We start from the raw sequence: 12,669 nt of genomic DNA, 5'->3' as shown, positions 1-12,669 counted from the left end.
GTCTCTATACCAACATTGGAATCTACATTTTGTTATGTAGCTAAAGTCTACTGCCCAAAAAGATATACTGATGTCATTGATGGAATTCGGATTTGTCACTGGGGCTATAGGTGCCAGAACCACCCTGTTCCAAGATTGTTTCCGTCAATGCTTAGCATGCTGGGAAACAGAAGCAGGGGGTCCATTAAGGGTGAATGGTTTTGAATAGAGGACCATTTTGTCGCCTCAACCATTATGTAGCGAAGTAAAACTGGGGAAAGGGGGTAGAGGAGTGGGGCACTTTCGCCTCTCCATCTTTCAAGATTTCTGATTACGCTTCAGCAGCCTGACATAAAAGCGGTATGGAAAGTTAAATGCTACTTGTGGACTGCAGTACCTAGTGCCATACACTACAGTGGCAGTGGAAACATGGCTTCGGCCCTACCCTGCGTGGCCTGACAGCAGAGGCTTAAACCTTGCTATATAGATATAATCCTTTTGACAGATAACAAAACGTGATTTAAAATATTAAATAAGTCACTCCTAAGCACACCTGGCTAGCCACAAGCTAGAATGCATAATATTTAAGAGTGGAACATGTATGACATTAGAAACGACATTGTCTCTGGTCAGGCTATAACTAGCACGAAGGAAAACGTATAACCTATACACTTTAATATTTATCTTTTGACCTGTACCAGCTATAAACTCAATTCAAAAACTTAAATTTAGTAAAAATCCAATCCAATGTTAAAGTTGGATGATTTTTATTTAATACATGGAAAGTAAAACTTGTAGAGAGTTAATTTACGCTGCCTGAAGTTGCTGAAGGCTAATTTGCATTAGTTCTGTCCAGCTGGTTTTGGACACAATTAGATGTGAAAGAGGTGTGGAAACAGCTCCCAAAGCAGGGACAATGGCCTGGGAGTGGGGAAGTGTTTTCTTCCCCTGGCAGGAAGGCCAGTCAGAATGGGCCCAGGAACTTGCTTTACTTCACAGGGCGTGCCCTGTCCCAAGTAAAGGTTAGGTGACGCCTGGGGCTTGCCCTATCCAAGTGAATGTTAGGTGACACCTGGAAGTTCTGAACTTTTGTCATCATTAGTCAGGCTAGCACCAAACCCAGTAGGAGGAAAGCTACCCCTAGAACCGCTTTGAGTGACCACAGAGGAGGGGACTGCTGATTACCCAGGCCACATCTCAGGGTGGGCACACAGGCTCTGCACAAGGGGAGAAAAGTTTACCCATCCTGAAGTTTGAAAGTGAGGGGCCCTTTGGGATAGTCTGTATTGTCTGTATTAGGGCACACAGGAACTGCTGAAAAAGCCGGTTGAGTTGCCACTGGAAACTTTAACCCTATCGATTACGGAATGCTAAAGAGTCACCATCACCCTCTAGCTAGTACCAACCTTTAACGTGCCCCCCCTGATGTCAGTGACCTGATAGGATCCTTGAAGGACTGGACCGGCTCCCTCTTGCATCCAGGGTAAAGAATTGGACTCTAAGCGTCAGTTAGCTAGCATAGTGTGTGGTTACAGGGACATGACAAGCTGCAAGAGGCTTTTTCCTGAAAGTACCAAGTTGGCTGGTAACAAGTGGACCTACATTGGACTTCGCTGTTGGCCTCTGACTGACACCATGATAGCTTCTAAGTGCCCTCCCCTGAGGTTGTGGTGGCCGTAGAAGATTACTGTTGTCGTTGTTTTTGTTGGGCATCCGAAGAAAAGCTTTTGAAAAACGTTTCCTCCAGTGCTTCAGGGGGACCTGCTGTAAAAATATCTGGCCCTGCAGTTCCATGGTGTCAGACTGAATTTCAGCTTCGCCCAGCCCAAGGCTCCCAGCACTTTAAAAAAATAATGCTGTAAGTCCCAACATACGTTGAGACTTAGAAAATATTAATTTAGGAATCTCCAGGGCTGCAGCCGGCCCACCTGCATCAAGAAGCCAGCCTTCAGTTACACTGGCGCAGCTACAATTTCAACTGCAGCCCTCTTAGGTCGTGTTTTTCTTCTCAAAAGACTGTTTCTCAGAAATGGGGAATAATGCTAGCTGTGGCAGGGCCTTTACTTCAGCTTTCTGCCTTTCAGGCCTCCTTCTGCCCTCATTCACTTAAAGTGCCGCTGTGTAGCTTTGTTTTGTGGAGGAGGAGTATGCATTTACGAAAAACATCAGCCTAAATAGGCTACTCAGTGTGTGACCTTTTTTCCCCTGGGCATGTGTTTTTTGTACACCCTCCTTGGAGATAGATGAATTGTTCCAGGGTTCACACTTGCGGCAGAATTATTCTTACATTTATGGATTCAATTAAGATCACAATATGCAGAACCAGGCCTACAAGTACGTAACCATTGATTCTTTCTTTATTATTGTTCGACGTCATTTTTTAAATTTCCAATTATTTTGAATTGGGCACTGCAGAATTAGAGCCAAATAAATTTGAACGTAGGCTCTTACTCTGGAAATATTAATACTTTTTCACTAGTTCATGTCACTGTGTTACAGTTTTCAAGTGGCTAGATCACGTTTTTGTAACCCAGTTGTAAACAACTTCCTTAGAACTAATAATTACAAAAGTGTATTCAGTTAGCCGCGGTGTTTTCTATTTCTGGTCTCACAGACCGGCATCTTTGTTGAAGGCTGTAGTTATAGATTGAGCAGCTGAGTATCCGTGTTCATGGTGTAAATATAAAAGGGGAAAGCCTTTGGAAGGGAAGGTTTACATTTTAATAATGTGTCATGTCCACAAAGAAATGTTTTTTCCTACCGAATGGAGTCTTCTTATGAGCTAACTGAGGTGCCTGTTGATGGAAAGGAAGATAGGATGCCCCCAGGAGGGTGATGTAGAAGGGACAGTAAACATTTAGAGGCGGCGGTTCAAGATAAAAAATTGACATATCATGCTCATTGGTAAAAGTATGTTAGTCTCTATACCAACATTGGAATCTACATTTTGTTATGTAGCTAAAGTCTACTGCCCAAAAAGATATACTGATGTCATTGATGGAATTCGGATTTGTCACTGGGGCTATAGGTGCCAGAGCCACCCTATTCCAAGATTGTTTCCGTCAATGCTTAGCATGCTGGGAAACAGAAGCAGGGGGTCCATTAAGGGTGAATGGTTTTGAATAGAGGACCATATTGTCACCTCAACCATTATGTAGCGAAGTAAAACTGGGGAAAGGGGGTAGAGGAGTAGGGCACTTTCGCCTCTCCATCTTTCAAGATTTCTGATTACGCTTCAGCAGCCTGACATAAAAGCTTGCCAAGTCTCAAAGGAATCTTTCAAAACCTCCTCAAACACATCAGATGACTATACAAGGACAACAAGGTTTGGAATTATTTTATGCAAAAAGTGGTGTTATTTGGCAGGATAAATGCAAACCATTGTTTCTCTGGTCGGGCTGCGGGAACAGCCGGAACAGGATGGCAAAATGCAAGTGAATATATATATATTGGTGAAGAGGATGTGGTTAGTTTTGCTCTACTCACCTTCTCTCCCCAATTGTATAATATTAATGGAAGCACACCCAGTTTTAAATAATATGCAGCTGGTGGGTCGAGTGCCTCCTCACCACAAAAAATAAATCTATATTGTCACTTTTGATTGCATTATTTTTGTGCTTTATTTTAAAACACTTGCTGTTTTTTTATGTGAGATATTAAAGTGGAACTGATTGTAATGCTCTGTCTTTGTGCAGCCATCTCCAAGTGCAACAGAAAGTCCTAAGAAGTTGCTTGTTTCAAAGAAGTCTGACAAGGGTGTGAGAAAGTGGCTATCCCACCAAGAACCTGATGCCAAGTAAGTATACCAGCTTGCTGTCCCGGGGGTGAGTACCCCTCCATTTGTTACAGGATACCCCACCGCATGTAGATCCTACATAAAATAATTTAAAAGACTATACAACAAATAACCAAGCATACCTAATGCTACATTCTAGGCTCATTCGTAGCGTTAAATTTGTTAAAATTAAAGTAAGTCTGACATTATTATGGTGCTTCTGCTTGGGTATAAAGTGCAGCACAGCCTAGTTTTTAGCATGAAAAATACATGTTTTCATCATCTGGTTTTGAAGATATGTTGGCCCCTTCTAACGGACTACCTTAATGTCTGGCATAGAATCAGGCTTCAATCACTTCACTTTCTAAATCTTTTTTAGAAAGGGACCATCCCAATATGGAATCCAATGAGTGAGAAAGGTCGTCTCAAAACCATTCTAGGAACTCTAAAATCAATATGTATCATTTAGCACAAGTGCAATTAAGACATTCCTGCCTACAGGGAGAGTTGTGTTCAAGTTCTGCACAAAGCACTTAGAACAGCTCAATAAAAATCAGTCGCACCTAATCACACCTTGCTCCCCACGAGGTATGGTGCATAATATTTAAGAGTGGCACTTGGGTGATATTAGACATGGCATGTACCCTCCGTGACTAAGCCCATAACGATGTTGTCAGTGGTCAGGATGTAACTCACACATAGGACAAGTTAAAATATAGATAATACACTTTACTATATAACCTTTGACATGTAGCAGCTATTTTAAAGACTTATTTTTGAATTGAATAAAAAACTATTCTAATGATAAAGTCTGATTTTTATTGAATATATTGGAAATGTAACTTTCAGAAAGTTATCTTTAGCATGCCTCAAGTTGCTTAAGCTCCTTAGCAACTGCGTGTAGGGAACTGCCTTTTTGTTGCAGTACTCCCCCCTCCCCTCTCGACCTCCCCCACAAAAGACACTTTTTGCATGATATTTGATGCAACTTTGACTAAAGTGCACTGGGTTCCTGCTAACCAGGTCCCCAGTCTCAGTGTTTCCCCAAAACAAGACAAGTGGTCAGTTGATCCCCAGGTTGAACAGGCCTTAAGCACCTCTGTAAGTCCCTAGTAAGTGGTTCCCCTGGTACCTAGGGCATAGGTACTATGGAGGCTCCCTAAGAACTGCAGCATATCTTGCGCCGCTTTAAGGCACCCAGCACCAAACTCATGCCGACTGCCACTGCAGGCTGTGTGACAAAGTACTCTAAAAAGTGAAAAAACATCATTACACACACCTGTTTATTTACAAGCGAGGCCCAGGGGGGGCTTGGGGACTTGTTTACTCTGAAGACAGTGACCTGGGGTTATGGCTCATACAGAAGAGATGTACCTGAGTTAACTAGAGGGCATATGTGGCCTACAGCTTATATCTTCTCAGGGCATTGGGGCATTGTGGACAATTTAGCACAGCCCACCCTATGGTCTGACTGGTTCTGTCTGGATTGGTGGATTAGGGATTTGCTCATGTATATGCTTTAATTCTTTCACCTAGGGGGTATAAATGGGACCCTGCTACATCTATGTCCCTTAACAGTGCATGTAATATTTGTAAGTCACCCCTACGGCAGACCTTACAGCCCTAAGGCAGGGTGCATTATATTACATGTGATGGCATATCGGCATGAGCAGATATGTCCCTGTGATGTCTCGCTCTCTTACTGGACAGTACAAGTAAACAGTGAAACCAATTTAAGGTATGTACTGGGTGCTGGTCAAAATGAGTTTCCAAAGCTGCATAATGGCTTCACTGAAACCTATGGTGTTTGGTATCAAACACCTCATATTAATAAACGCACACTGATTCCAGTGATGGATTTATTAGCACATACACCCAAAGGGTACCTTAGAAGTTCCCCCAGTGCCCTACAAGCCTACCACCACAGCGGCGCTTCTGACCCCCCTAGAAGGTGTGAGCCCCGCTCTATGAGGTCAGGAGCAATGCCTGATCTGGTGGGAGTCCTTTCCTAAGGATTCTGGATTTGCTCAAACTACAGTTAGGACGAGTAGGCCCCAGAAGAATACAAAAAGGAGAAAGTGTAGGAAAGGTGGACAACTTTTAGCCAAAGTTCCAGTGAGTCAAGGAGATCCTCCAGTAGGGAAGAACTCCACAGTTGGCACTGGTGAAGCCCCGCCTGACCCACAAGAAGCCCTGGCTGGTCGGGCTGCTGTTAAGCACAAGATGGTGGCTCCTCAGCTAACCGAAGAGAGAGTGGGAGGAGGGTGTTTGCTACAGGATGTTCAGGAGGGGGGCGGCTGTGTGTAATGTGGACAGACAGTGACTACATTCTAGTATGCGTTTTGTTTTGTACTAAATAAGAATAATTGTTACCAAAAAATTTAACTTTTTTGGGATGTAATAATGAGGTTGTTATAAGTTGCTGTTTGGGTGGAAAGTTCTGGACTTTTGGTGCTACAATTGTCAGGGCCCAATTTAGTTATGGCACATTCCTCGTAAATGGCTACACCCAAGAGCCATTGTAGAATTGAGTATGAGGAAAGATAGGGTTGTGCCCTCTTAATTGATCAACGTTGGTAAACAATAAACGTCAAATAATTTTTCTGATATTTATCACGTGCTTGGTTTTATTTATATATCCATAAATGGAGTGCAGATAGAGATTGTGAAGAGAAAAGCCGACACGTGTTTCGCCCTAGTGGCCCATTGGCTGTGGGCTTTTTCAAGGCAGAGCTTCGTTATCATCAATATCTTCCTTTGAAAATCAATTCCTTCGTCTCTGCGGTCCCAGAACACTATGTATGTAATAATGAGATTGTGCCTTTATAAATGAGTTTGTTTATACGTATAGGGTTTCATAAGTTTTTGTTTATTTGAAGTGGAGTGTGATAATATTGAATGATGATATAGTGATTCTTGAACTTATTAGGACAGTGGGTTTATCTTAGTCTTACTTTGGTTATTCCCTTGCCCTGCCCCTCATAGTATAATCAGGGGTCCCCTATTCCTTCACTTGAACATTTCAGAATAAGTTAATTAGTTCATTAAGACTATAGGGGTGAATTCCATTGTGAAGGGCTCTGTGGAATGGGTAGATGAATAGGGTGGCATACATGAATTAAATCATGTAACAAGCATGTAGCAAAGGTGTGTTCATGCATGTAGGATGGCAGGTCTGAATGCTGCAGCTTGCATTGCTGTGAGTATCTTGTGACCTCATATAGAATTAGAGTGGTTATGAGTATTCAATTTTATACCTTTTCTTCTTTGTGTCTTTCCAGATCTTTTTTCAGATTTCGTGGAAAGAAGCCCGAAAAGAAAGCCTCGAAAGACGATATCCAGACTCCGGAAGGCAGGGAGGTAGTTAGCTTTCCTCATGCTGCATCTGATACCAGGGGGAATAAGAAGAACGAAGGTAGGTCTTTTGCAGGCTGAATGTTCTTGTTGCTCCTGTTGGTGCTTCGGTCTGTTACGATGGAGGGTCCTTGTGCAGACTGAGTGTTAATGGCACACTTTTAAGGTGCCTTGGTCTGTTACAAACGTTAGTCCTCTGGATGTTGGGTGTTTGTGCTGCACTTGTCAGTTTTAGTCTTTAAAGAAGGTGTATGAAAACAAGTTACTTACCTGTAACTACAGTTATCCAGTATTGGTATCTTTCATAGATTCACATGCCTGAATCATTCCCCGTCGCCGAGGCGGGAGTCCCCGGTAAATAAAAAAGTAGTGCCAAAATGCTAGTAGTAGTAGTATGCCCAAAGAAAAGGCCCAAAGCCTGTATCTTAGCAGCCTATCTACCTCATTATGCAAAAAGAACCAAGAATTTGGTAACAACCAATCAGACACCAGCACCCTTCTAGAACCCTCTCAGCAGAGCCAGTTCTCCTCAGATTTTCGTAGCACAAGTGGGAAGTGAACGTCCCAAAATATATAGAACTGACTCTACGGGGAGGAGGGTGGGTGCATGTGAATCTATGAAAGATACCAATACTGGATAACTGTAGTTACAGGTAAGTAACTTGTTTTCTTATCCAGTATTGGGGTATCTTTCATAGATTCACATGCCTGAATCAGAATAGCGAGCAGTATACCAAGTATACAGTCGTTTGCGGATGGCGGGAGACTAGTGCTGATACTCCCTAATTGCATCCACAGCTTGTTAACAAGAGGTATAAGAAAAGATCTTAAAATTCAAAATATGCCATCTATAAAGAGAAAAGCATGTTAACATGAAAGCAAATCCTCATTGTAACACATTGCATTGTTATATTAAAGATATCAACATCTTACATATTAAAATATGAAAAAAGTGTACCTGAAGGTATCTTAAAGAAACAGATGTCGTAGTACAGCTTGCCCAACTGCTGCATCATCACGATGTGTAGATTGGAGGCAGTAATGTCTGGTAAAAGTGTGGACATTTTTCCATGTTGCAGCACGGCAGATATTTTCCAGAGTCACACCAGCAAACAATGCTGTAGACGCTGCTACTGTCCTCGTGGAATGGGCCTTGGGTTTCCTCAACAGAGGCCTGTGAGCCTTGTCATGGCAGAAAAGTATTGTAGATGCTATCCATCTGGCAATGGTGGATTTTGTAACCGCCTTTCCCAGAGTAGTTTGGCCATAAGCCACGAATAATTGATCAGACTTTCTGAGGTTCTTTGTTTTCAGAAGATAGAATTTAAGACATCTCTTGATATCGAGAGAATGTAAGGCTCGTTCCACTGGGGTGGATGGATTAGGAAAGAAAGTCTTTAACGTCACTGGTTCATTAAGATGAAACTGTGAAGGCACCTTGGGTATAAACGTTGGATTAGTTCGGAGGTGCACGTAGTCTTGAGTGAAGCGTAGAAAAGGTTCCTTTACAGTAAACGCCTGAATTTCACTCACTCTTCGAGCTGATGTTAAAGCCAGAAGTAAAGCAACCTTCCATGTAAGGAATTTTAGGTCAGCCTTGTGGATGGGCTCGAATGGATGCTTCATTAGCTGCAATAAGACTGTGTTGAGTTCCCATTCCGGTGGCGGAAGTCTGACCGGAGGAAACTCTCGGAATAGTCCTTTCATAAACTGTTTAATTAAAGAGGATGAACAAAGAGAAGGGCCATGAGCACCCCTTCTGAATCTTGAAAGTGCAGCTAAGTGGACCTTGACTGAAGGGAAAGAAAGCCCAGATCTTGCCAGGTGTAACAAGTAAGGAAGGATCTTTTCTGCAGGGTCATCCACCGGGTGCACCTGGTTTGCTTCACACCAGCAGCAAAACCGTTTCCATTTTAGACGGTAAGTTTTTATCGTGCTCTGAGCTCGTGATTTTGTTAATATATCCCTACAGTCCTGAGGGATATCCAGGTCCTTAAACTCTAAGAAGTCAGGAGCCATGCGTGTAAATGTAGGGACTGAGGGTCCGGGTGGAGAACCTGACCCTTGTTCCTTGACAGCATTGTGGGCGTCGGGCTAAGACTGATCGGCTGGTCCTGTGATAGCAATAGGAGCTCCTGAAACCAGTATTGGCGTGGCCATCTGGGTGCAATCAAGATGAGACGACAGCCCTCCAACTTCATCTTGCGTATGACCCTCGGTATCAGGGGTATCGGGGGGAAAAGCGTAAGCACAAATCCCTGACCATCGCATGGACAGGGCATTCCCCCTTGAGCCCTGTTGAGGGTATCTGCTGGCATAGAAGCGGCATTTCTTGTTCTCCTTCGTGGCGAACAAATCCAGCGGTGGTGTTCCCCAAGCTCTGAATATTCTGAGCACCTGAGCTTGCTCTAGCTCCCATTCGTGGCAATCTGATTGGGATCTGCTGAGCGTGTCCGCTAATGTATTGCAGAGACCTCTGACATGTTCTGCTCTGAGGGTTATGTTGTGGAGTGTGACCCATTCCCACAACTCCTGAGCTTCCGTGGACAAAGTTGCTGATCTTGTTCCTCCTTGTTTGTTCACGTAGAACATACTGGTGGTATTGTCGGTTCGAATCAGAACCGAAGAACCTGCAATCCTTGGAAGGAAAGCTTGCAGAGACAGAAAAATTGCTCGCAATTCCAGACTGTTGATGTGTTTGTTTTTGTACTCTGGGGACCACTTCCCCTGTATCTGTAAATCTTGGAGATGACCTCCCCATCCTTCCATGGAAGCATCGGTAGTGAGGACAAAGTCTGGAATTTTCTGAATGAAAGTAAGTCCTTCTGATAAGTTGGGAACATGGGACCACCAACGTAGAGCGCTCTTCATGCCTGAAGTGACTCTGATGATGTCGTCGAAGGAGCCCTTCACCTGCTGCCACTGAAGGTGTAACTCCTCCTGCAAGGGTCGCATGCGGAGCCGCGCCAGAGGAACGAGGTGTATTGCAGAGGAGCACATCCCTAGCAGCGACGCGAACATCCGGACAGAAACTGACTTTCTTTTGGAAATTCGGATTGCTAAGTTTTGAAGACGAACCTGCCGTTCGTGAGACAAGAATGCCTTGCAGCGGACGGTATCTAACAGCGCGCCCAAAAAGGGAAGGATCTGCCTTGGTTGTAATTGAGATTTGCTCCTGTTGATCGTAAGCCCCAGAGAATGGAACAGACGAAGAGATGTTGTCACGGCAGTCTTGACTGATCTTTCCGAAGGACCCTTTATTAGCCAGTCGTCTAAATACGGAAAGACTTGGATTCCTTGGGAGCGCAACACTGCTGCCACTGGAGCTAGGCACTTCGTAAAGATCCTTGGGGCAGATTTTAACCCAAACGGGAGCACCTTGAACTGGTAATGGGCGCCAGCCACTGTGAAGCGAAGATACTTGCGATGCTTCGGATGTATTGGGATGTGAAAGTAAGCGTCTTCCATATCTAAGGAAGCTAGAAAATCTCCCTCGTTGAGGCAACCTAGAATTTCTGCCAGAGTGACCATGCGAAATCCCTGCTTCTTGAGGAATCTGTTCAGATTGCGAAGGTCTAAGATTGGGCGCCACTCCCCTGATTTCTTCTTGATGAGAAAAAAGCGGGAATAGAAACCTGTCCCCTTTTGAAGCGCAGGAACCTTCTCGATTGCGTTCTTGAGGAGCATTGTTAAAGCTTCTTTGAATAGTAAGTGAAGACGAGGGGGAGGGGGTCCCTTGGGTGGTTTGTTGGGTGGTTTGGTGACAAACTCTAAGGTATGACCGTTGTGAACCAGGTCCAGAACCCACTGGTCCGACGTAATTTCTTGCCACCTGGTCGCAAAAGTTGAAATTTTTGCACCCACAGGGAGGGGAAAAGGAGTGAAAGGCGCCCTGCAGAAATCATTGCTTCCGTGAGGTGTCTCTTCCCTGATTCTGCGATCTTTTTCGTCCGCCTTGACGAGAGAAACCAGATGTATTGGTCTGTCTGTAGGAAGACTGATATGATTGCCGATACTGAGGCTGGTACCTATTTTGTTGGGTATGATAACTTCCTCTGGAAGAAAATCCACGGCCCCTTGCTCCTCTGAAGGTACCTCTTTTGTATTGCAAGGAGCCCAACGATCTTGCAGTATCAGTATCCGTTTTAATTGCTTGGAGCGCATCATCTATGTGTTTTCCAAACAATGATTCGCCATCATAGGCCATGTCCAATATTTTTGTCTGGACCTCTGGTCTGAACGTGGTAGCTTTCAGCCAACCCTGGCGCCTAAGAACCGCAGCCCCAGCCAACTGGCGAAAGTTAGTATTCGCAATATCCAGTGCGCAGTCGATATTCTCTGAGGCTGCACGCTCACCCTCCAACAAAACCTTTCGAGCATCTTGCCTGTTATCCTCTGGGATGAGGTCGATAAAGCTTGCCATTTCTGACCACATCTGGCGGTCATAACGCCCAATTATCGCTAGGGAGTTGGCTGCCCTGATGGAAGCAGCTGCCATAGTTGAAATTTTTTTCCCAATTAGATCCAGTCGGCGTCCTTCCCTATCCGGTGGTGTAGTGACCGGTGCTGCCGGATTCTTAGACTTTTGTTGGGCAGCCTGAGATATAACCGAGTCTGGACGCGGTTGACCAGTGAGACAAGAGGGACTGTCGGCTGGAGCACGGTATTTTTTGTCAATCCGTGGAAGCACCGCTGGTACTGATGCCGGGTTTTTCATGATTTTAACCCCTTCTTTCCAAATATAGTCAATGATAGGGATAGCTCTCGTAACCTTCCTTGACTCCTCCTTAAAATCATGCAGAAAACAGTCAGACTGCTCAATGGTAACCGGCAAGCTGAACCTGGTCGCAGCTCGCTGCATAAGGTTATGGAACCCCCCTATATCTTCTGGAGGCGAATCAGATGGTAGAGGGGTAGGTGGCGAAGGCATAGGGATTATATATGAATCCCAAGGGTCTGCTGGGTCTGGCAACTCGCCCTCTTCGTATTCCTCCTCCGAGGTTGTATCCTGATGTGGGTCCTGTGGAGGATCAGGCAGTTGAGGCATTGGGGCTGGACCCTCAGGCAGAGGCAATGGGTCCGGCTGCGGCGCAGTCTGTGGAACCTGTGGAACGTTTGGTTGCGGTGGAAAACGCTGCTTATAATCTGCAAGCATAGCCTGTAGGTCTTGTATCAAAGTAGGAGGCAGATGTGACATCTCATTCCTACGAGGTTGTGAGTAGCAGGGTCTATGATGCGGAACGATTATGTCTTCCTGATAGTAATGCCCTTGATAATCCTCATCCTCATCGTCCTCCTGACATTTGATGTGCAGTTCCGAAGGATGGCGAGCAACCCCAAAGGGCCCTTCGTCCTCGTCGTCCACATAATCATCATCGTCACACTGCACATAAGTTTCCAGGAGATGCGAGGGAGTAAGCGGTGAAATGTCCTGCCTTTGAAAAGACTTTAGTTGAAAAGTCCTGGTGGAAACTGGAGTAGAGATCATCGTCGACGAGGTCGTCGTCGACGGGGTTGTGGTAGACGGGATCGTCGACGGGATCGTCGACGGTATCGTAGAT

At 44.8% G+C, this 12,669-nt stretch overlaps 1 protein-coding gene across 11 annotated transcripts in view; it reads left to right on the top strand.

Moving 5' to 3' along the window:
• Nucleotides 1-12,669, top strand: part of LOC146772311 (unconventional myosin-IXb-like) — a 103,684-nt gene that overhangs the window by 26,063 nt on the left and 64,952 nt on the right. For all 11 annotated transcript variants that reach the window (XM_085636674.1, XM_085636671.1, XM_085636676.1 and 8 more), the window contains exons 5-6: nt 3,675-3,775; nt 7,036-7,169. In XM_085636674.1, coding sequence (XP_085492800.1) covers nt 3,675-3,775; nt 7,036-7,169 — 235 coding nt within the window. The remainder of the gene's footprint in view (nt 1-3,674; nt 3,776-7,035; nt 7,170-12,669) is intronic.

Source organism: Triturus cristatus, chromosome 12 (genome assembly GCF_964204655.1).
Source record: "Triturus cristatus chromosome 12, aTriCri1.1, whole genome shotgun sequence".
NCBI classification, from domain to species: Eukaryota; Metazoa; Chordata; class Amphibia; order Caudata; family Salamandridae; genus Triturus; species Triturus cristatus.
This window is presented reverse-complemented; position numbering and strand designations above follow the sequence as displayed.